The sequence below is a fragment of the Paramormyrops kingsleyae genome, chromosome 12 (genome assembly GCF_048594095.1).
Source record: "Paramormyrops kingsleyae isolate MSU_618 chromosome 12, PKINGS_0.4, whole genome shotgun sequence".
NCBI classification, from domain to species: domain Eukaryota; kingdom Metazoa; phylum Chordata; class Actinopteri; order Osteoglossiformes; family Mormyridae; genus Paramormyrops; species Paramormyrops kingsleyae.
The window spans coordinates 24,370,793-24,395,637 of NC_132808.1; the positions used below are offsets into that span (position 1 = coordinate 24,370,793).

Below are 24,845 nucleotides of genomic sequence, written 5' to 3' on the forward strand. Positions count from 1 at the left end.
TGAGGTAAAATTGTGAATGCAGGGACCTTTGAGGAAGGTAATAAAACCTGTAATTACGGCGAAGGTGACATAGCAAAGCCAATTATTCTATGAAAAAAAGGCAGTCCTTAACGTTCATGACTCATTCCTACAGAATATAAACCATAATCCATTTCCTTTGGCTTGCCTCCGCCCAGAAGCACCACAGTTATATCACTTATGTGGCTCCTACTAACCAAGTGAGTGTGGTTCTAGGTTACAGGGTCACTAAAGTACAGCCTAGAAGCCAAACTGTCCTGCAACCTGGAAGGCGAACCACTTCATAGCGACAGAATTCAGGCCAGAAAGCTTACTGGCCGGGTTTAGCAGGCAAGAATTTTTGAAAACAAATGGCACCATTAGGAAGTTTGTTCCTAATAGATGAGGTCAAGTACCGTTTCTTGCTTATAAATTTTAATTCATAATTATATGTAATTTTTTTCCGATTAGCTGTTTTTTTTTTCCCTTGTCAGTGTGACTGGTGTCCTCACCCCCTGCTGAGAAATGGCCGCAGCCTCATCGGGTGGAGAATTGCAGCCCTGTAGGTTTTGTCTCTCCTCCCCCAGCTGGGACAGGCATGGAAATTCCATTACATGGAGATAAAAGCCGATCCTGTCCCTTCTAGATAGGGTTCTCGTGACGGCGTGTATATAGGTTACCCCTGAAAGGGAAATGCGAGGAGAGGACACGCCCCCTGCGGGACAGGAAATTGCACGCCTTTTTAGGATGAGCTGGCAAATCTTCAGGGATAAAGGTCGCTACATAAAATAGAAGCTTCATCTGCCAATTAGCAGGGCAGAAGAATTAAACAGAACTGCAGGAGGGAAACTGAGGACCCTGCAATTCCTCCTCAGCTCTGCCAATTTTAATAACCATGTCATGTCAGTGTTATAGTCCATCCATCCATCCATCTTCTGCCCAGTACAGCCTGTCACAGGAATCATCAATATTTTCTTACTGTTATATTTTTGGGCTCATATATATTAGCTCACTCCTCTGGGACCCGGGTTCGAGTCTCCGCTCCATGTGTGTGGAGTTTGCATGTTCTCCCCGTTTCTTCCCCCCCCCACAGTCCATAAACGTGCTGAGGCTAATTGGAGTTACCAGATTGTCTGTAGGTGTGCATTTGTGAGTGAATAGTGTGTTAGTGTGCGCTGTGATGGGTTGGTTCCCCGTGTGTGTGTGTGTGTGTGTGTGTGTGTGAATATGTACAGTGCCAGTCAGAAGTTTGGACGCACCTACCCAAAGAAAGGTTTATTTGTATTATTCCACGTTTTAGAATGATTATAAAGACATAAAACCTATGAAATGACATATGTGGAATTTTGCATTGACCAAAAAAGTATCAAATAAAAAAATTTTTGGGGGGCAGCTCTGACGGTTGGGACTCAGAAGGTCGTTGATTCAAATCCCTGGGTCGGGAGAGTGATCCCACCATTGGACCCCTGACCAAGGCCCATAACCCTAATCGCTCCAGGTCCTGACTGACCCTACTGTCTCCTCCACACCAGTTCCATGAGGTGGCCTCCTGAGATGCTTTTCCAGCTGTCCTGAAGGAGGTCCCACATATATGCTGAGCACTCATTGGCCGCTTTTCCTTCACTCTCTGGTCAAACACAGACTCACACACACACACACACACACACACACACACACACAATTTTGTATTCCCTTCTTTTTTCCTTCCCCCAGACAGTGGTGTAAGAATCTATACTGAAATCACATTTCATCATAATCTAAGTGAATCAGTATGGCTCCTTAAAATATATTTCCAAATGTTTACAGCTCCACAAAGAGTGCATCGACCTTAAAGAACTGATAGAACTGTTAGAGACGAGAGCTGTGAAGCACCTCACCACCATCTGATGATCAGTGAGCTGTTACTGCTCATGAATACCTGCACGACATCAAGAATGGCCGCCGTGTGCATTTATAAATAGTGCTTTTGTTACGACAAAAGCACTTACACTCCGTGGATAAGCCATGCATTCGTCTGAGGAAACACTGCTGACAATGCCAGTCCTCTGTACAGTAGCTGTGTGATTTACTTATTCTGCAGAGGTATTGAAAAGGCAGCATAGCAAAGCAATCATTTACAGCTGTTTGGTGCTGGTGGTTTTTGAGAACCACGTGGTAAAAGAAGAGCCATAATATACTGTGTTTGTTTAGTTTTATTTATTTATTTTTATTTTCGCCCAATGTTTTTCAGGTTTCTCTAAAGTGTGGTGACTATCGATATTCTGATCTCGCTACAAGGTCCAGACAAGTCCCGTGCTGTAATATATCTGGAAGTCATTTTAGCTTTTAAGTCAAATCTCAAAAGACAGTTGTTTTTTTATTCAGTGCTGTTTCCACACTCTCCACCCTGTTTTTCATAGCTCTCTGCTCACTAAATGCCTCTCCTCACCTTTGACCTCTAACCCCTCCTCAGACTCACTAAATCCTTCTCCTCACCTTTGACCTATAACCTCAGATTCACTGGCTGAATTCCAATATGCATACTTGACCGTACTTGTGTTCTCGTGTACCTGTTTTCCGTTTTCTTCCATTGCCGAAGACCAGTTCCAATACTAAGAAAACTAGATTAGACGATGGTAAAAATCCCTTGATGTTGGTCTTGCTCCTCCCCAAATATCAAGGATGCATCGGGTGCAGCCTTACCAAATGAGAATAATCCCATGATTCATTGCCTGCTGTTGCAATGGCGGAGGTAGAAGGCATGAACCATAGCCGTAATACCTTAATTGGAGTTGCCTTATTTGGAGTAATGTTTCTGTCGTTCCTCTCAGATAGTATTTTCCTGCTGTTTTTCGCTTTTTTGGGCCGATGAGACTGCTGAACTGGAATGGTTAACACCCACGTACAGCGTTTATACAGAGGTGAAATAAATATTAAGTGTAAACTATCTTTGTGAAAAAAGCATAAATAATCATACCAGGAATAAATAGTAATTTAGACTGGACATTTCGATCATGTATCATTCATTAAATGCTACGATACAAATTATGGTCGGGGTAATCAGCTGGGTGTACAGCATAGTGGAACAGCAAGTGCACAAGTACACATCTATCTAAATCTACAATTGGTACGCTCTCTGTGCTCGTGATCTTGCGAGATCGTTCTTGGAAGGCAAGACAGTCTTTGTGACCCTGGTATTGAGATTCACCCACTAAATACTTCTCCTCACCTTTGACCTCTAACCTCTCCTCAGACTCGCTAAATGCTTCTCACCTTTGACCTCTAACCTCTCCTCAGACTCACTAAAAACTTCTCCTCACCTTTGACCTCTAACCTCTCCTCAGACTCGCTAAATTCTTCTCCTCACCTTTGACCTCTAACCTTTCCTGACTCACTAAATGCGTCTTCCCACCTTAATCCTACAGCCACTCCTCAGACTTACTAGAAGCGTCTTCTCACCTTGGCTTCTGCCCTCTCCGCAGGCGAGTACACTGTCATGACGGCTCAGTTCCACCTGAAGCGTAAGATCGGCTACTTCGTCATACAGACCTACCTGCCCTGCATCATGACCGTCATCCTGTCCCAGGTCTCCTTCTGGCTGAACAGGGAGTCTGTGCCAGCCCGGACCGTTTTCGGTAAGTGGTGCACAGCGTCCAGGGCAAAGCAGCCAGAGCAGAACGGCAGCAGATCTTGCAGAGCTCACTGTCCTGATAGGACCCCTGCAGAATACAGTGGCCTCCAAACCATTAATGATCCCTGCCGTCCATTACTGTTCACTCGTCCATGTGTTATGAAGGTTTTGGAGCAGGTCACTTGCTGTCCCTTATTAAGGTTTATCATTAACAGCAAATAGAAGCATTACCTGTGTGTTCTAGGTGGAGCTTAGGGCAAAAAGACTGCACCCTGTGTTGTTTGCAGATGGGCTGGTACAATGTGTTGGAAACCTCAGTCGATGAGCTTTTTTTTGTTGCAATCGTACCCAGACTAGCAGCAATACAGCGTTTAAGCAGATAGACACACAAAGGTTCAGGGTTCAAGTTTCAGGGTTCAAGTGCTGTAGTGTACTTGAGTAGGGCATTTAATGTAATTTGTTTCAGCAAATTACTCCACTGTGTAAATGGTTTTGGGTGAATTAGATGACAGAGGTAGATAAATGGGTAAATAGGTTGCTTACTTCCTCCAGGGTTGGGGGTTTGAATCCTGCCGCTGCTCTCTGGCACTGCATGTTCTCCCCGCGTTGTCCCCAGTTACTCCTGTTTCCTCCGTCAGTCCATGTCCTGAAATTCACCATAGTACATGTTTTGTTCCCAATGATGGACTGGCATCCCATCCAGGGTGTATCCCAGCCTGTTGCCCTGTGCTGCCCCTCCCCCATGATGCTCATGGAGATGGAGGATGGATAGGTAATTGATTCAGGTGAAAGCAATTAGCATAGCAAGTACACGTAAATGGACATGTGTTTGCGGAGATAAACAGCGGTGTTTCTCATGCATTACAGTTGACCTTTTGTGTTGTTTTTGTTCAAAGCGACAAACATGTTTTGAGGAAGCCAGTCAGCCAGTTCCTGGAGCAGTTGGGGCTTGAGGGCCTTGTTCAGGGGCCCAATTATAGGGGGTTGAGGGCCTTGCTCAGGGGCCCAGTGGTGGGGGGCTTTCTGAGAAACACACAGGATAGGTTTATTCCACACTGAGCCAGCTGCAACCTCCAGATTAACTGTTTGTCTGTGTGAAATATAAATATGTGTGTGTGTGTGTGTGTGTGTCGCACATGCAATCAGTGAGCTGCCCTCCCAATCGTAATTTCAATAATGTACATTTTTATGGGCCATATTTTGTTATTAAAATAGTCTGAATGTACCTTTAAAAGCTTCTGCTCTTTACCAAATGAGGCCTGGGCTATGAAATTAAAATGGCGTATGTGTGGAGTGTTGCTGATAGATGCATTGTTCAAAAGAAAACGTGTGAGAAATCAAGTGGAGGAGTTCACATAAGGATGGCTCAAAGATGGAGAGAGAGAGAGAAGGAAAGGCAGATGGGAGAGTAATGGAAAGTGTAGAAGGGGATCTTTAAGGAGGGACTCAGCGATCAATTATTAGCTCTTGGCCCCAGAGACCTCATGGGGAGACAGGTGAAGTATGTCCTAACCAGGAGCTGAACCTTCTTGGCAGGCCTCCAGAGGTCCAAGCCCATCCCACTACTGCTTCAAGCAGACACTCTGTCACTGGGACAATCTCCATCCGATTTGTACCATCTCACTCTAAATGATCGCAAAACTCAAAACTCCAGTAGCACACGGTGTCTTGTTTTCTCGATTTCCTTCAGTAGGACCGGTTAAGGAAGATGTCCGAGCCGCGACTCGGCTAGCAGTATCTCGCTGGCCTCAGCTGGGTGCTTTGCTGTGCCCCCGCATCTGCTCGCGGTCAGCAGATTCCACCTGATGCTCAGGACTTTATTAAAAGTTGGGACGCGGCATGCGTACTCCACCGACGTGCGGATCTCTCCAACGGAGCGGGCGAGGCGGTGTTTATGAGGCTGCATGCCCTCCGAGCCTGACCTCGAACCCGCCGTCTCACCGCCGTCGATATTGTCTTCAGCAGAAGTTACCACCTTCGCACAAGTTTAAAACCTTGCAAATCTGATATGTTTGCTGGAGGGATTAAAAAAACAAATGGTTAATAATACACTTGTTTCAGTAGTTAGAAGCTTTGTGACAGAGTGTTCAGTAACACTGGGAAAGTTTCGAGCACCTGATTGAATGGAGAATGTCTGTTGGCCTAAATACTTATTTATCAAACTAGTTCTGTTTACTTGCGCTCACCTTGCCGAAGGTACACAGCTCTCGTTTAAGGAATATGCTATTTATGCTGCTTCACAATACTTCTCCTTGGACAGTGGGAAATAAACTCTACTTTTTAAAGGCCAAAGAATCTATTGTGTATGTCTTACTCTCAGGACTACTCATGAAACAAAAATGAAATGCATATTTTTCATTTAAAAAATACAAGTACAGGTACCTCAGAATGCTTCTCACATTTGACATAGACAGTTAAGGTAGATTATTTGAATAAAATAAATATATGAGAAATAAGGAAACAAATTTGAAGCATTTTAGCCTTCAAAAACAGAAGCTATCCATACCGTTTTACACATACTGTATAATCTGGGTGGCATTCAGACTGATGTTATCTCCTTCCCATTCTGTTTACTGAAATTGTACTAAAGAGGGATCCTCTGCAGGAATTAAAGGGTTTGATTTAAAATGAGACAAGTAATGCTGTTCTATTTACTTATAATTAAGATTAACACAACTTCAAAAATGCTATTTTAGGAGTCCTGCCAGATGAAATAGAGCCACAATGGAACAGATTTCCAGGCCTTTGAAAACAAGACTTTAATTAAAAGCTGTTTCTTGGTATATGTACATGTTGATAAACCAAAGATTTGATTAAGACCATTCTATTCTAAGTAGTTCAAAGGAAAAATAGGTGATTTGTCCCACTTTAATCTTGTTGACGTTACAGATGTATATCATTTTGCGACTATTTTTTACTTTTGAGTGTCTCCCAGCTGCTCCAGCTGTCAGAATGCAGGCACTGACACGGACGCCTCTAACATCATGTGCTCAAAAGTCACGTCCGGAAGTTGATTTGCTTTTCACTGCACACTCATCCATTAGAGCATTTGTACCCTCATCATTGTGTGCTCGTCCATTAGAGCATTTGTACCCTCGTCAGTGTGTGCTCTTCCATTACAGCATTTTTACCCTCGTCAGTGTGTGCTCATCCATTAGAGCATTTGTACCCTCATCATTGTGTGCTCGTCCATTAGAGCATTTGTACCCTCGTCAGTGTGTGCTCTTCCATTACAGCATTTTTACCCTCGTCAGTGTGTGCTCATCCATTAGAGCATTTGTTCCCTCGTCAGTGTGTGCTCTTCCATTACAGCATTTGTACCCTCGTCAGTGTGTGCTCTTCCATTACAGCATTTGTACCCTCGTCAGTGTGTGCTCATCCATTGGAACATTTGTACCCTCGTCAGTGTGTGCTCATCCATTAGAGCATTTGTACCCTCGTCAGTGTGTGCTCGTCCATTAGAGCATTTGTACCCTCATCATTGTGTGCTCATCCATTGGAGCATTTGTACCCTCCTCAGTGTGTGCTCATCCATTAGAGCATTTGTACCCTCGTCAGTGTGTGCTCATCCATTAGAGCATTTGTATCCTTGTCAGTGTGTGCTCACGGCAGGAATACTGCTGCAGGTATAGTCAAGGCAATTCAATGCAGTTAAGGTTGGTATATTTTTATAAAGTTGGACATACCTTAATTACAATTAGATTCTCCCCAGCCCCCACCCTCAGACACACACACATATATATGAAATAATGAAACATTTATTTAGACACCATCCTGTCCAGAATGTACCCCAGCCTCATGCCCAATGCTGCTTGAGACAGGGTGGGGTGCCCCCCCACCCCCACCATTACCCCCCATTTTCCTGATTGGAATAAATAATTAGATGATGGGTGGATAGATGGATGGATGGATGGAATAAAGCTTTTATGTTATAGTTGTATCATATGTTTTTCGAGTGCAATATTGTTACATTTTTTGTAATAATCCGTCCATCCATCCTCTGGCCTGGTCAGGGTTGCAGTATTTAGTAATAATCCCATCTGATATTACCAGCTTTTTACTGCCATATCAATAATAATGATGATGATGATTACCATAATAATACTTTGGACTGATGCCATTATGGAGAGCAGTATATTGAGGTCACTGTCCGAGCAAAATCAATCTGTATGTCAGCAACAGTTAATGTCTTAGCCGAATTGCTTCCCATATGGATCAATGGATCCACTCCAAACATCCTCCTTGTCCTTGCATAAGCAATTAGATACACTTACATTATACAGGATGTCAATAAATGTTTCTTCTCACCCGTCTTCATCTCAGAAGGACTAACGGAGGTTACACCTGATTCATGTGGTCCCAGACAATGCTGGTATTTGTATTAAAAATCCATAATAATGTAGTTCATAATGAACAGTGCAAATTGATCCACCTCATATCATTTCCGTGGCAGAGAAAAATCTCGTCAAAGGTCTAAATTGAATCGAAGTCCGTCCATTAAGTACAAATTACAGACGAGGCCCTTCAGTTGAAGCTGAGAGACACACAGAAATGTTTTCGGCGAGGAATTCGTGGACATGACAGCTGCAGTTTGTGTGTCTGGTGCCATCTTACTCTTATCTTCCAGTGCTTTCCATCCCGCTTTTATAAACGATGATCAGCCCATAAGGTGACAGTTGTCAAGAATCAAAGGTGTTATTGTCATTGTGTTATGCACAACAGAATTATGCTGGTGACCTTCAATGCCAATGCAATAGAAAATATGAGGCAAATATGTGCAAGATGTACAAAAGAATATATATATATATTCAGGTAGACAAACTATGAAAGAGATAAATCAAAAAGACAGATTATGTAACAGAAACATAAAGTACAGGAGTGTCAAGCGACCATTATTGTGACTTATTGCACATGGTTGCATATTGTGCAATGAATAGTGAGACTGCACATGGTGCATTATTGTACTGTTTAATTGAGATGTGTCCTTCTTGGGTCACAGAGTTCAGTTGTGAGATGGCCCACGGGAGGAGACTATGGTCTGTCTCGCTGAATCGTTAGAAGAACCCGGCACTGACCCTTTCCACCGGGGTCACTCTTTCCTCAAGTGGAGAACGTGCCAGCCACTCTCCAGAAAGACACGTATGCTCCCCAAGGAGGAGTCAGAGCGAGGGGGTCGGGTGAACCGTAGGTGAAAGCCAGAACGCTTAAATGTAGTCGGCGTTTACAAAACGAGATCCCGTCGATGAGTCCTGGAAGCCGAGGTTGTGTTTTACCGTATTACCCATGTTATTTATTTTTGTCTGAAGTTTCCCCTATACTTACCGTTAATAGACCGCTGCTTCGGAATGAATGGAATCATTTGGGTTGCATTTCGTCTGGCAAACGAATCACATCCACAATGGGCAATCGATTCGCGCCTGCTGGCCCCCTCTCCATCCTCATTGAGAGCGCCAAACATTTTAACGGCCAGAATGCAGCACATTGTGTGTAGGATTTCATACGCACTGATTGTGGACACTTTTGCTATTTCTAGAGCTGTTTGCTGCTATGAAACAATAACAATAGATAGGTAGATAGACAGATTTCTGTCATTATGTACTGTTTTAAATTATTGGGTTTAATGTACATTCATGTTAAATGTAATCGTATTTGGAAATAAACAAATATTAAACAGGAAGAGAATATGGCAGTGTTTAATAACATAAACATGACTGAGATTATTATATAGATTCCAAATAGCACGTCATGAATGTTAATCATTTACATCAGGACTTTTCAACCTTTCATTCATTTTTGGGTTAGTTTTAAGCAGAGCGTAAATGACATTGTGGCTGGTCAATTTATTAAATATAATCAGTCCATTTTTTCCCTTGTTTTTCATTTTGATACACAGTCATGATCATTATAATTACTCTCATAATTTAGGGCATGCTTAATTGCCTGTCACAAATTAGTCATATATATATATTTTTTCCAAATGTAATAACCGTACAACAAAGTACAATAAAGTTTAAGTTTAGCTGTTTTTATATATTTATATATTATATATATATATATATATATATATATATATATATATATATATATGTGTGTGTGTGTGTGTGTGTGTGTGTATGTATATATTTATTTATGCATATGTAAAAAAACAAAGAGAATCAGAGATCCTCTTGTATATATTATTTGCTTCATGTTTGTGATGGCATTGGCTCTGAAGGTCACAATGACAATAACCAATAAAACCTTTGCATCTTCAAATCTATAGAGACAGATATAAATGCAGGAAAGTATGTACAGGCTGTGGCCATCACAGTGCTGGGATAGGACTTCAGTGCACATATGGATACTCTGAGTGTGCCCTATGCATATATTGAATATGCCCCAAGCATATTCTGACTGTGCCCTAAGCATACACTGCATGTGCCCTAGGCATACTCTGCATGTACCCTAAGCATACTCTGCATGTGCCCTAAGCATACTCTGCATGTACCCTAAGTATACTCTGAATGCGCCCTAAGTATACTCTGCATGTACCCTAAACATTCTCTGAATGTGCCCTAAGCATAGTATGATTGTGGCCTAAAAAATACTCTGAATATGTCCTTAAGCATACTCACTACGAGCCCTAAGCATTCGCTACAAGGTTCAATGAGCTCTTTTGTAACTGGCTTTCCGATTTTGACATGTGCCGTGAATGAAAGCTGAGAATGATTATTTTTGAAGGTGCTTACAAATCTATTTCTGCTGCCTCCGTGTCCACACTTCCCTTTGTGTGACTTTACAGCCGTGGTCTACGTGTCAGCTCCTCCATAGGATCACACTGAAAGGGGCTTTCTTGTAGCAGAAACGCCACAGGATCTCAGCCCTTGAGGTCAGCTGACAACACAAGCTGCTATTCCTCAAAAAGATACAGAGGCAGAGACATCTGTCACCTCACTATTTTTATTTGATTGTTTTATTTGTCCCCATGAACTCAACCAGCATAAGCAGTCAGAGAAGGGATGATTGTCAGTGTAAAAATTCGGAACTGGGAAAATTTAGGTATGCGCTTTAGTTAATGTGTAAGGTGAGTTAATTGGGCTGACTGGTTAATGAAAATACATTTACCAGTAGGAGATTGCATGTTTGCTTTAGAGGCAGAGAATGATTGTTGTTGAAGCTCACTCGTGATGTTAAGGTATGTACTACTTCAATCAGAAAATCAGGCTGATCTTCCACAATGTTTTGTTTTTTGGGACAAGCTGACATTCTTTACCAGAATGTTTTATTGATTTGTATTTTTCACATTTTTGTCATGACAATCTTATTTTGGTATCGGCCATTTGTACTGGAGTGTTTTAGCATGTAACCATCTTAGTGCTGTTGGTGGAAAATGTGGATAGAGAACTATAATATCTAAAATAGCGGGACCAGAAATTCCACCGCATCCTTTGTGTATGGAATACTCCGTCCTCAATGGGGAGACTGCCGAATGTGCAATAACTGGCGCAGGAGGGTTGGTGCACTGAACCGTGAAGGAGATGAGGTTCTACCATCCAACAGTGCCAGCGGTGGATTCAGGTGTCAAGACCATCAGCTTACAGTGTCCCAAACCAGGCTGCGTAACCCTGAAACGATGGTTCTAGAACTTGGGGGGGGAGGGGCAGGATTCCCAAAAATGTCATAGTGGAGGACCTCATAGCTCCTCTGGTTCTGCAATAAGAGACATGCTGGTCAAAGTCAGTGTGTCGCCTGGAGAAACAACACGCTCTGCTCTCACTCCATGGTGAAATGTGTCAGCATGAAGATGAGTTTCTGATGCTTAAATACAAATATTTTCATTTTGTTCACCATTAAATAGACTTCTCACTTTGTTCGCTTCAGTGTTATTAAATATTAGCTCTAGCTAAATATGGCTGGATTGTTGCTAAATGAGATTTTGTTGCTTTATTTGCAGTGACAATAAAGATTCTAATCTTAGCTTTCTATGAAATTCGCCAAAATTTGTCCTGAGACAAGCACTGCGAGTAATTTCGAGGGAAAAAAGTGCTCCACCTCTGACTGGAAAATGAGTGCCGTGACGTGTCTGTATAGCTGATAGCTTCATCTTGGTATTTGTGTTTGGGGTAAGGTAGCATTCCCTGCTCATGTGTCTGTCCGTACTTGTAGGCGTGACCACTGTGCTGACCATGACCACGCTCAGCATCAGTGCCCGCAACTCCCTGCCCAAAGTGGCCTACGCCACAGCCATGGACTGGTTCATCGCCGTCTGCTACGCCTTCGTCTTCTCCGCCCTCATCGAGTTCGCCACTGTCAATTACTTCACCAAGCGTGGTTGGGCCTGGGACGGGAAGAGTGTCGTCAATGACAAGGTGAGGTTTGCCTTGCATGCCTGCCATGGCTGGAAGTCCCCTGCAATTCACCCTATGACCTCTGTGGGGCGTCGTGTTTGCACGTTGTGTGTAAGTCAACTTTCCCCAGGTATTTTTGTCATCTAGATCCTGAGAGATCTACTCCCTTCGTGATATTTTTGTTCATATGGTTCATTAGCATGATTTGTAGGATCCCTGGTCTTTGAGTCTGACATACTGTGTTGCAAAAAACAGTCAGTATAATTAAATTACAGAGGTGGATAGTTCAGACAAAGAAAGTAAAAATACAGATTTTGTTTTAACCTACCAGTTGAGTATAAAGAGTCACAGTCACAGAGTACTCAACTGGTTGGTTGAATCAATATCTTGGTCTGGAGTTTTTCCTTTCTGTATCTGAACTATCCACCTCCGCAAAATTCTAATTTTGTATTTTAAAGAGTTTTGGTGAGTCTGTAGTCTATCCCAGAATGCAAGGGCAGGAGGCAGGGGGCACCCTGGACGGGATGCTGGTCCATAGCTGGGCATACACTCACCGTGGGCGTTTTGGAGTCAGAGTTTGCCGAACTGTACTTTTTGGACGGTGGGAGGAAAGCAGAGGTACCTGGAGGATTCATGCACAAATAAGGAGAGAACCAGCTTATTCCAAACACTCCGAGCTGAAGGCAGGATTCAACCACAGCCCTAGAGATGTGAGATACTGTAACAGTACTAACCACACAGACGCCATGCTGGCCCCTTTGAATGGAAATCTTATAGTGATCCCTCTTGGTAAAACAGACCTACAGAGTAAAGAAAGTAAGATGGGTTCATTCCCTGATAATGTCACTAGAAAACGAAATGTACCGTTCTATGCATACAAACCCAGGGTTGTTGTACTGTTTGAACCAATCTGTAGTAATTCCATTTCAGTAAAGCTTTTTCCATCTTGTGCATCATGCGGAGATTGATAAGCTGGTTGCACAAAGCTGTACACAAACCTTCTATATACGGTCCAACTTTTTCACCAGAACTGATATATCCTGTGGCTCCCTCATGCCACTCAGTACATTGACCTCATCCGGCAGAGCCGTGGCTTAACTGCCGTCACGCGGCGCTACGGGGAGGGATGAAAGGGGACAGATAAAAGAAGATGACAGGATGAGAGAAGAAACATGGCTTGGGAATAAATCAACGGAAGCTGTACGGCAGAGGTGCCGTCGTCTCCGGCGAGAGATAAGTTCAAAGTCATTCAAAAACAGACAAAGAAAAAATGCGGTATTACATGACAGTTTCATTTTTCAGCGTTTCAGCTCCATAAAGTTTCTCCAGCTCCAGAACACCATTAAGTCATGTTCTGTGTTATCTTTTGAAAAGTGAGCATAGACTATATATATACATATAGATTATCTAAAAGCTGTATATAGACTACTTTGCATCTATAGACTAACAGATGTATATAAACTACATCACACCTGTATGTATAGACTACCTTATATCTGTATACAGACTACCTAACAGATGTAATAAAGGGAGCCCCTTTATGCAATCTTGCATGTGGTATTTCACTTGTTTATTGTAAACATGTGATGTAAGGTCTAGTAACACACCTGATTTACAAACTTTTATTACTATACCTTATTTATTTAAGTGAATAATGGAAGAGAGATATACTGAATATACCAAATTCCAGTGTTTCCCAATCCAGTGCTCAGGGACCCACAGAGTCTCCACCTTTTTCTCCCTCTCAGCTCCCAGTGGAGCAAAAACCGTGGAAAGACTGTGAGTCCCTGAGGACTGGTTTGAAAAACACTGACCTAAGCAATTATGAGTAATTTGCAGAACCGTATCTCTGTCGCATTTACCGTGGCCAAAATCCTCCACAGGCACTTGTAAGTGCTTCATGTCCTTCCTTCTCTACTCTGTCTGCACCTTTTCCACCCTTTCTGTTCACAATGTACAGATAGGGAATTAACAGCCTGTGTCCCTGGGCAGCTGAGAACCCTCTAGAAGGTCCCTGAGCTGACAAATAGGCACTGCATGTGACTAGCGCTCCTACAGCACAAACACCCAGTTCGATAAACCTAAATGCTAAATATATAACATTAATCCAGTAATCTTTCCCATGGTTTGAGAAGATTCCATTGTTTTATGTTTCTTGTTTTACGTTATATTTTTATTTACTGCTCATTAACTGTTTTAAATGGCAGGTCATTTAAAATGGAAAAAAAAAATTGTGAGGTCGGTGTTGACATTCCCCCCCCCCCCTTCCCCGTATCTCCTTAGTTTGAGAAGACGCACGCCAAACTTTTTACAGCACATATCTTAGCCATGCGTTTATATTTTTTTCACATTTCATTGTCGGATTAATTCGTTAATTCTTCATTTGCCGATTGACATTCTCATTTAATACATGTTTTGTCTTCTATATGATGCTTGATTTTAAGGTAGAATATAATTAAATATAATGTTGGAATACAAGTGAAGCAACTACGGAGGTACTGACGTATAAATCATTAGATTACTGATAATCGTGTTATATACACACACACACACAGGCTTAATGGTTGCACTGCGTGGTGGTTTTATGTTCACGGTCGCACTTACAGAGCGACAAACTGCATCCGGAGGGTCGATCAGTGACTTCAGTTAAAACAGCGGCAGCCATAACATACCCTTCAAACGGCAATTTAGTTGTTTGTCCTTGTAGCAGTAAGCAATTAACGTGTATTAGTCATTGCACTGGGGGAGTGAATCACACAATTTCCCTCTTGCAGTTCCTTGCTCGCATATCGCCTTCCATCATATCTCTGTTTATTGCAGCTTATTTTCTTTCGCTTATCCTGGGACTGAATGTGAGAGAAACGCAGCAGCATCTGCAGTAACTGCAGATGAAAGTTCACCGGCAAGTTGCGACTTTAAAGTTAAAACAGCATAACTCAAGATGCCCTTTGCGCAGCAGATGTGCCTTATTTGTGACTAATCGTGAAATTAATCGAATCGTCGCCAAAATCATACATTTAGAAGGGAACTAACGCGTCTTGCTTTTGCAAGGAAAGAGGTACAGAATAGTTATGTGACGTTTTCTGATTAAATGGAATTTCTACATTGATAGTTTACCAATTTACCGACATTTGTCATTAATGTGGGACAGGAAATATGTACTGTGGGTGATTTAACTATGCTTCAGCTAAATTTGTGTAAAGAATAGGCCCATTGTAGTGCTTAGTGTATGGCCAGCGAATGGGGATATTTTATTATAATTTTTTTTAATGTATGTAATTTTCTTTGCATCAAAACAAAACCAATATATGTTGCACACTGCATTAACGATAGCTGTCAGGTTCGGTTTAGCTGGATGAAATATTTATCAGCTCTCAAAATTATTGATACAAAATATATTTGCAGGATTAATAATTTATGCTTTAATCCAACTCCCACTTCATCTGTATATAATTAAACCTTCTTGACTCTGACTGCTTTCTGTAGCTGTTTATTTAGCCCTTACCACGGTAGGGCGCTTCATGAAAGTCAAAATGTTTTTTTGTAATACCAGCGTTCCAACACCAGGGGGTCTTGACTTGTCGTGCTTCAATAATGGAGCTCATGTATTGTACCTTGAGTGGTTCAATGACTTGGTCTTCTAGCCTCACTCTTCCTGCGGTGTTTGAACCCTGCTTCTGGCTCTGTGTATGCAGAGCTCCCAAGAGTCTCCTCCCTCTCTCACCAGTGGCTTATATGAACCAGTATCCCTCAATTGCTTATAGCGTGTTATTGGGGTGTGAGTGTATGCCCAGTGATTAACTGGCATCCCATCCACAGTGTCCCACATGCTGTGCTTCTTGACATAGATCCAGACACTCTGTGACAATCAACTGGAATAAACGTTTACGTCGGATTTATGGATGGTTTTGACCATAATATAATCTAAACTGAATTGTTAAATGCATGAATTAGAACAGTAGATGTTTGTCCTGAGATACGTTTTTTCTCCTTCGAGCCTGTGCCTCCGGAGATACTCAGGATTAGTACTTAAGTCAGATTTATTATACTGCAATAACAAAGGACTCATATACTATGAGTATAGTATAGCACTCTAATAGTATATAGCCTTGTTTCCCAGTCCAGCCCTTGAGGGCCATAGTCGGTCTGTGTTTTGAATCCCTCCAAGCTCCCTGCCAGACAGTCCACATTTTTGCTTCCTCCCAGCTCTCTGCCACAGTCCACATTTTTGCTTCCTCCCAGCTCTCTGCCACAGTCCACATTTTTGCTTCCTCCCAGTCATACCAGGATAAATAAGGACCTATAAGTAGTGGTGGAGAATGTGAATAACTTTGAAGTTTGCCTTTATATCCCACAAAGAGCCTTTCTGTATAGCTCTTGAGGAAGGTATTGGAAGTGATGCAGACTTTTTTATTTCTTTATTTTTAAATAAAGCCATTAGCTTTAAAATGTCAGCGCAAATATAAGTAGTAATGTCACAGCCATTGATGGCTGTATTTACATGGTTACACGGAGCTTGAAACCAGTTTTAAGGCAATCAAAAATGTGTCAAACGTCCATGCCAAACACATGCATGCTACACTATCAGATGTCTGCTGCACGACAATGCAGTATGAAACTTGGTCGAGTGGCCATTTCACCCTAAACGCCACTGTATTCAGCATCCACTCAGATGAGAGCTGACAGCTTTAAATGTTAAGTGTTGTGTGAGGTTGTGCCAGTGAGAGTTGTCATGGAAATAACAGCTGTTCATGTTTGCTATTAATCCAGAGGCTGTTTAAAGGCACATTCAACCTGCCAGTGTTTGTTCTGGTATAGTTCCCTTCTCGGTGACACGTCCATCAAGCTGAGGTTTCAAAAGCTACCCCTTAATAGTTTACTATAATGTATTTGAAAGCCATTGTTTGATTAATATAGGTGTGCAAATGTGAGTGAATGGTGTGTGAATGTGCCTTGTGATGGGTTGATGCCCATTCTGGGTTGTTCCCTGCCTTGAGCCCTGTGATTGGTTGGTGCTCGTTCTGGGTTGTTCCCTGCCTTGCGCCCTGTGATTGGTTGGTGCTCATTCTGGGTTGTTCCCTGCCTTGCGCCCTGTGATTGGTTGATGCTCATTCTGGGTTGTTCCCTGCCTTGCGCCCATAGCCTCCAGGATAGGTTCTAGACCCTCTGCGACCCTGAATAGGATGAGCGGTTACAGGAGACGGATGGATGGAGGGATGTTCAATGACTATTTAGACTTCCTTTTCAAGTTAGTCTATCTGCATTCATATATCCTTTATAAGTCCTAAGATGGGTCTTTTGGTAGAATATACAGTTTTGCATAGTCATCAGTGCAGATGTTTTTTTTTTGTCGTTGTGTTGTTTTTGGCTGTTTAGTTTCAGAACCCGCAGTATTCAGATTTTTCCATGTATAAATCTGCATTACTAAAGGTATGACTCACATCTGTTTAGTAAGTGCAATAGAGCTCAAGTCATAATTTCATTTTATGAGCAAGAAATACCCCAACCTTAAGTATGTTTGGCCAACACTGGGCCTGTGAGCTCAGTAGCTGTAGGACCTTAGGTCCAGGTTTTGCGTAAGCAATGAGTGTAGCGTGCTATTGTGATACCCAGAAGTGGATATTTCAGGTCCAGAAAGCAAAAGTCCAGACCAAGATTTTGTTTCAACCAACCGGTTGAGTACTCTGTGACTATGACTCTTTATACTCAACCGGTTGGTTGAAACAAAATCTTGGTCTGGATTTTTTTACTTTTTGGGCCTGAACTATCCACCTCTGGTGATATTGAGTGATACCGTATCCAGCAGTTTTGGGCAGAAAATTCCAAGCACTTAAGGTAGAGGAAATCACCATGCCGCATCTGGCGAGGGCTGACAAACCTGAACAGATTGTATAAAAAAGGCTTGCATGCTAGTTGTTTACTGTTCAACATGTTTGACTTTAACCTGCTTAACATTTTGCTTTAAGTAAATAAATAACAAAGTGAAAACATTTGTTGAAAACCTCAATTCAGGCTGTGAGAAAAGGGTGCCTTGTCCAATGTTTGCGGAAAGCCAGGAATTATGTTAGCTACGTAAAACACCGTGCTCTCCTTACCCGTAACTGCTTGTAACTGATCTTCTTTTTGTTTCATTTGCATTTGGCCAATTAGCCATATGCTAAATGTGAGGACTTAAATCCCATGCTCTTAAGCACACCTGTCAATACATATTGAACTTGTTTTAACCCATAGTTTGCGAGTTAGCTTAAAAAGTTCAAAGGCTTCTTGTAGTCCCGGCACTCTTAACGCGGCGGTGGAAATCCTAGTCTTGAGCCAGTCGTTGCACATTCCAATCGATCTGTTGCCCTTTCTCTAATCCTGTTACCGATTGTTAAAACAAAGCTTGGAGAATATTTGTCAGTTGGAGGGGGAAGGACACTTGTGAGGGAAAAAAAATAAAAAACAGTCCCTGATTGGTTTTCTCGGCAGAAAAAGGAGAAAGCTTCTATAATAAAGAAGAACAATGCGTATGCTGTGGCCGTGGCCAATTACGCACCCAACATCACCAAGGACTCGGTGCTTCCGACCATCTCCAAAGGAGCTACAGCCGACCCTAACAAGGCCAAGCCGGACGCCAAGCCCGCAGAGAACAAGAAGACATTCAACAGCGTCAGCAAGATCGACCGCATGTCCAGAATAATCTTCCCAGTCCTCTTTGGCAGCTTCAACCTGGTTTACTGGGCCACTTACTTAAACAGAGAACCTGTAATAAAAGATATGGTCCCCTCGAAGTAGAAGGGGCTGGAATGTGGTCTAACATACATTGAATATAGGACTGAAGACAAGCCAAATACAACCAGTAACTGCTAAACTATGTACTTTGTTAAGCTGGCGTAAAACAGCCATTGAGTTGGATAATTTCTCTCGTTTTTGTACACCTTTTATCCGAAGCAGTGCTTTTCAGAAGACATAGTATATATATACGGCTGTAAATATGTATCTATTTATTTTCACATGTAATGTATCATTTTGGGTGATTTTTGTTTTTGAGTGGGTTTTGTTTTTATTTTAAATATCAGTTTATAATTTTGTCATGTGAATATTCCCTGCATCAGAAGCTATTTAAAAATGTCAAGCTGTTGTTTAAATCTTTTTAAATTACTGTAGTTTTAAGTAGGTATTGGGAAAAAAAAGATCACTGTACTGTAAACAGTTTACTTATTTATGTATTTATTTATTGTTTTTCAACAAAAGCCTTTGCAGGACACAATTTTATGTTATGCTAGGGAACTCGGAAGGGACCAAACACCTACAAGTGCTTCAATTTAAACTGTTTCATAGTATTATCAAGAATACCTATTTTGACTAATGCATTTAATTTATAGTCTTATTTACTTCTCAGTAAGAATCAGTTTGAAGGTATTGATTGTTGGAATTTATACATTTTTGTGCATTTGTTATATTTCAGCCATATAACGTTTTTTTTTCCCCAAGATTATGTTATATATTAGGCATGCAACAAGTTATTTATTTTCCATTTGCCATTTTACATAAGATTTCTAAAATTAGCAATGATATGTGTATTTGGATAAATGGTAATGGTTTCACTTTCGCAGTTTACCCACTTAACATGTGTGCAATGTTTACATGACACACGTGTCGCATTTACATAGCCAAACTAACACTGCAGGGAAGGGTTTTCTGCTTCTTTTCTGTTTACCGGATGACTATTTTGCCAGTACTTGTAACTATCTAAGAGGAGAAAAACCCTGTTGTATTTTGATGCACTATGCTGTGCATCTCTAATGAACATATTAGATATGTTTTACATTTTAAGGACTGGCACAAAACCACAAAAGTTTTTTTTGATTATTTGATTTTATTATGATAATTTATTTATTTGTTTGTCTGTTTGTTTGTTTGTTTGTTTGTTTTTGTTTATTTCAACATATTTTAGCAGTTGTTTGTTGACCTGAACATGGAAAAAAACTATTTGTTATAAACATTTCTATTGTAAGTAAACATGTAGTTTAGTGGGAATCGTTACAGTAGTGTACAGTAATTTAATACATGGTTGGTGGAGAGCATTGATTGGTGCACAGTTTAATTTAATCTAAAAATGGTATTGAAATGAGCAAAGAGAACAACTCCAAATGTGAATCAGAAAAGTTTGTTTCTATTCTTGCTTTGAAAGCCAGTTATTTTCTTGTAACGATCTCTAGTGCTTTGCATGGTAATATCGCTGTTGGAATTTCTCTATTCCATATATACTGCTCCCAGTTCACACTACAGCCAAAATTCACAACATATATAAATGTATATATATGTTATTTTTTTGCTAATCGGGATTTTGACGCTGAGGTCTGGAATGTTTTCGCTGGGATGCTATTCAAGAACGAGAAAGCTGACTTCTCCATACGCTCTACATATTCTCTTTCTTTGAGTACTAAAACGGATTGCGCCGTGGTCACGATTATGCATTGTATGCTTAAGCAATAAAAAAACACCGAGCTGGGATTGTATCCATTGCCTGTTGGATTGTAAATGCAATTAGTTCACTCTAATGATACTTATGGTCCCCGAAAACGTTTCTAAGTACACCTGCAAAACGACATGTAATATTATCTACACCATATTTGTTATTATTATTATTATTATTATTATTATTACTATTATTTATTGTACAACCCTTAATAAATTCACTTGAGTCTAAATTTATTCAAGTTTTAAAATCAGAGCGAAATTTTTGCTTGAAAAAACCTAAACTTATTCTTTCTAGTATTATTAATCTAGTTGGTTATACTTATTTTAGTTTTAAAGTGTATAATATTTGTTTGGGGGGGGGGGGGGAAGTGCAGGTTTTGCAGTGGTTCTGAGCTTCAACAAATCTCACTTCTTGCTTTAAGAATACATACAGTTTTCAAATACTGCAGCAAAAAGAGAGTAAAGGATGGTCACCTATTCTGTAAAACACATTACTTTTATGTTTTCATATATTATTATTAGTATTATTATTATTGAGATACCTAAACAGATGTTTACTGTAAGGCGTGAGGGTCTCTGAAATTATTCCACCTGGTGTCTTATCAAAGCCTGGTCAGGTTATGTTTTATAAGCCTTGTTATATCCTCTGACTCCTTTTCCTTTGAAATCTTCAGGCTCAATAGCTTAATAAAGGTTTATGTCCTGAACCGGCTTACATACTGTGTTTCATTCTGAGTCACGCACCCTGTGCGTGTCCCCCTGTTTCCTCTGGCCAGATTTTTCCCACAAGACGGCTAATCCTCAGAGGGGTTTACAGCACAACTATGCGTCAGAGTCGTACAAGGCAGCCCCCACTGGAGCTGCTGCTTTGTCTCCAGCAAGTCTCCAGCTGTGTATTTGTAAATGTCTTATGGTCCGCAGGCCATATGCAGCATCAGAAGATATTCTCCAAGCGTCCGTCCGTCTGTCTATCCGTCCGTCCGTCCATCCATCTGTCCATCCATTTCCATCCCATGCTTTTTCTGCAAGTATATAGAATGCGACGTTTCACAATTTGTCTTGTAGTCAATGCATGTTTTTAAAATGCTTCCTAAATGCATTATCAGTTGACTCGCGTGAACTTCATGCAGCTAGTGGGAATGAAATTAAGTGAAATGAAAAGTCGCTTTATTTGCGATTTGTACGAGTACGAGTGCGGATACACTGCAATGCTTTTTTTTTGCCTTTTCAAATGAATAACAGCCCTGAGCCCCGGGTAACATTTTGCTATCAAAATTACAGCCAAGGAGCGCATGCAGTGACTCTGCTTTGACAGATTACTAAGGTAGAAGGCAGCGAAGCCTGGATGCCTTACGTCTTACTGATGAATTGCTCTTACAGTGCTCTACGTCTGAAGACACACTGGCTGCTTTGTCTCACGCAGCTCTGGTGCAGTTCGGACTCGAATCTGGGAGTGATAGTATCCCAGGTCTCTTCATTAACCCTCTACACAGCACATTGAGCTTCTGCCTTCTGGCTTTTTGGTGGTAATAAACACAAATTCTTGATATGTTTGTGACCATAAATGTATTTATTTAAAACTTCCCTGTGCAATTTTGTACCCCCGTCAGAGTAAGATGTAACTGGAAGTGATGCATTTGGGGTGTCTTGCTGACAATGTGGGCACTGTTACCCTGCCTCTCTGTGGTGGGGGGTTTAAATCCCAGTTCTGTGTGGGTGAGCAAAGACATGCAAGGTGAACTGGTCTTTCTGAAATTCCCATTGTGTGTGTCTGTGCATCTGTGTGCCTGTGACGGACTGGCATCCCATGCAGAATGTTCTCCATGCCTTGTCCCTTAGGTTGCCTGGTATACTCCCCCCCCCCCCCCCCCAGCAAGCCTGTACTGCATAAGCAGATGGATGATGGGTAATCCAATTTTTCTAAAATTTAACAGACAATGAAACAGCATGGTGGACACAGAGATGGTATTCAGTCCTGCTGTTTGTCCTCTATGAGATGTTTTACAGACATTTTTCTCGTGTTAAATGCCTGGCATTTTAGCACATTAGCATCCTGTCTTAAATCTTGGTCTGTAAATAGCCCATTTCGAGGTGAATTGGATTATCACAGTGCAGATGGAAACATCAGACAGCTGTAGGTTTCCCTGTAATTTGAAGATACAAGGGATTTTATCTCATGCTTCCAGTATTGTTTCCAGACATTCAAGGAACCAAGTTGAATGTTTACATTAATAACCCCCCCCCCCCCCCTCCGACACGCCCCCTGCTATATATGTGCATATATAGCAGTTGTGTGACAATGTGAAGTCTGGGTTTGCTGGACTGATGCATTTTTAATTACAATACGCTCCAAATTTAGCAGCTGGGGGGGGGGGGGCATAATCAGGGAGGTCTTTTCTGCAGGAACAAGTGATGTTTTCCAGCCACGGATCAGCAGATGCTGCAGTGACCGGAGATGGAGACTCCTTAGCCTTGCAAATGAAATTCCAGAGGTATCCATCCCATCCCTCTGTCATTGCCAGCATGAGCGTCGGAGTCCATGACACACAGACATCCACCTGCACAAACATACCCAGCGGGCTATTTTTTATGCATGATCCCAGGTGTGGTTACCCAAAACGTCCATGTGGCCGTATTCTGAGGTACTCCTCGGAGATTCACCACCTGCCCACCGTGGCCTCACTCTCCTAGTGACCGAAACACAGCTTTCGATATCCTGCCTGAACCACGTGGTGAAGCTGATGTCTTCATCCCGCTTGACTCTCACTCCTGTGGCCCAGAACCTGACAAATCCACGTTCCTTCAGATTATGTTACCAGCAGATTAAAACCCTTACTGTACACAGCACAAGCTACAGAACAGTAGTGCTGACTTTCCAATAAGCTCCCCCAAAAATCTCCTCTACTATGAGCTTGAGTTCAGACCTGAACAAATACATACATAAACACAAACATTGCATCACGCTTTTGGCTATGAGTTACAGTGAGTTCAGTATGTGACTCGCATAAGGCTTGGCAAATTTTACCACTGAAAGCGAAATGTGTGGCTGTGAGAACCGTACACCAGAAATGTTTCATATCTCAACCAAAGGGCAACCAAAACTGAAATTAAGGGCGCAGAATGCTGCAGAGAGTGGCTCTCAACATCTAACATTGCCAAACTTTGCCAAAATAGTCGTGAAAAAAACACTGGATCCAACCAGTTTTACTGCTACAATTTTATATCCCTACATTAATAATTCCGCTGTTGGGCCCTTGAGCGATTGCCCCAGGAGTGCCGGATGGTGACCGTGCACGGTGACCCCAAAGCTTGCTCTGACCTCTGACCTCTGACCTGTATACCGTATGTGTCTGTGTGTCTCATGGAAAGCAAGATGGGGTTTGGCAAAACGACAAGCTCTGCACAGAGGTCAATAAAGTATCTCTATTCTGTTCTGTTTTCAGGATGTCTCACTAATGTAGCTTATATGTTTTGTTCATCTAAAGCTATCAATTAAATTGACATTTGAGGAATCTGGTCTCTGTATCCCCTTTGTACGGTGTTTAGAGCAGACATTTCCAACGGTTATTCTGGTTAACAGTCCAGGTAAGGCTGTGAAAGTATAGGTATGGAGATTTCTGTCTTTTGGTTATATTATTTGTCATCGCAGACTGACCGTTTGTCTGTGCCTGGTGCATTCTGGACTTCAAGCTATCTCAGGTACCAGGCGTAGACCTCCTCATGTTTGTGTATATAACTATCTATCCCCACACTGTTCCCTCCTCCTTTGCGGCATCCTGATTCGCTGCACTTGCAATTCGAAACGATCCTTTCCCCCTGCCTCCCGTCCTCCGGGAACAGTCCATATTTTCAGCTGGCTTCGTGGGATGGGTTTTCTGTGTCATAGCTGGAGAAGCCTGGGTCCCCACGTGAGATAATCAATTTCACATCGGCGGTAATCAGCTCCGGGAGCCGGCGGCCCCCATGCTGAGGCTCGGCGAGATTCCCTCCACCTTCCTCACAGCTTCATCACACGTCAGAGCGTGGAGAGCAATATCTACGGCTGTCAACTTACGCGAAATGCATGCAGACTAGAGAGGGACAGACGGAACGGCAAGGAGGGGAGAGAATACTGATCTGGTCTACCCACTGAATTCCTCCCCCACAAAAAAAGGCATCGTGCAGCCTTGCAGGGGAAGGAGTGGGATTATCTCCACGCAAGAAACCACGCCCACACAGGGATGCGCGGGGGGACTGCACGGCTGGAAGAAGAGAGAAAACCCATTCGATTTGCATTTCTTCAGAGCCTTGTGTGGCACCTTCTGAATCCAGGCCAGGAATCCTCTGCTTGACAGTCCTTGGGAGCAGATCAAGTCTCAGAGTTTGGTTTCATCTCGAAGGCCCACCTTGACATCGCAAGGGGTTGACATGGACCAACTTAACACACATTTTGGAACGTACCTGTCAGA

At 42.0% G+C, this 24,845-nt stretch overlaps 1 protein-coding gene across 2 annotated transcripts in view; it reads left to right on the forward strand.

Annotated features, from left to right (window-relative positions):
- Window positions 1-21,104, forward strand: part of LOC111849377 (gamma-aminobutyric acid receptor subunit alpha-2-like) — a 63,875-nt gene extending 42,771 nt beyond the window's left edge. The window contains exons 8-10 of one of the 2 annotated variants that reach the window (XM_023822189.2): window positions 3,459-3,611; window positions 11,753-11,955; window positions 18,403-21,104. In XM_023822189.2, the coding sequence (XP_023677957.1) occupies window positions 3,459-3,611; window positions 11,753-11,955; window positions 18,403-18,708 (662 nt within the window). In that variant the 3' untranslated portion in view covers window positions 18,709-21,104. The remainder of the gene's footprint in view (window positions 1-3,458; window positions 3,612-11,752; window positions 11,956-18,402) is intronic. The other variant, XM_023822191.2, reaches the window with a different exon arrangement.
- Window positions 21,105-24,845: the final 3,741 nt, after the last annotated feature.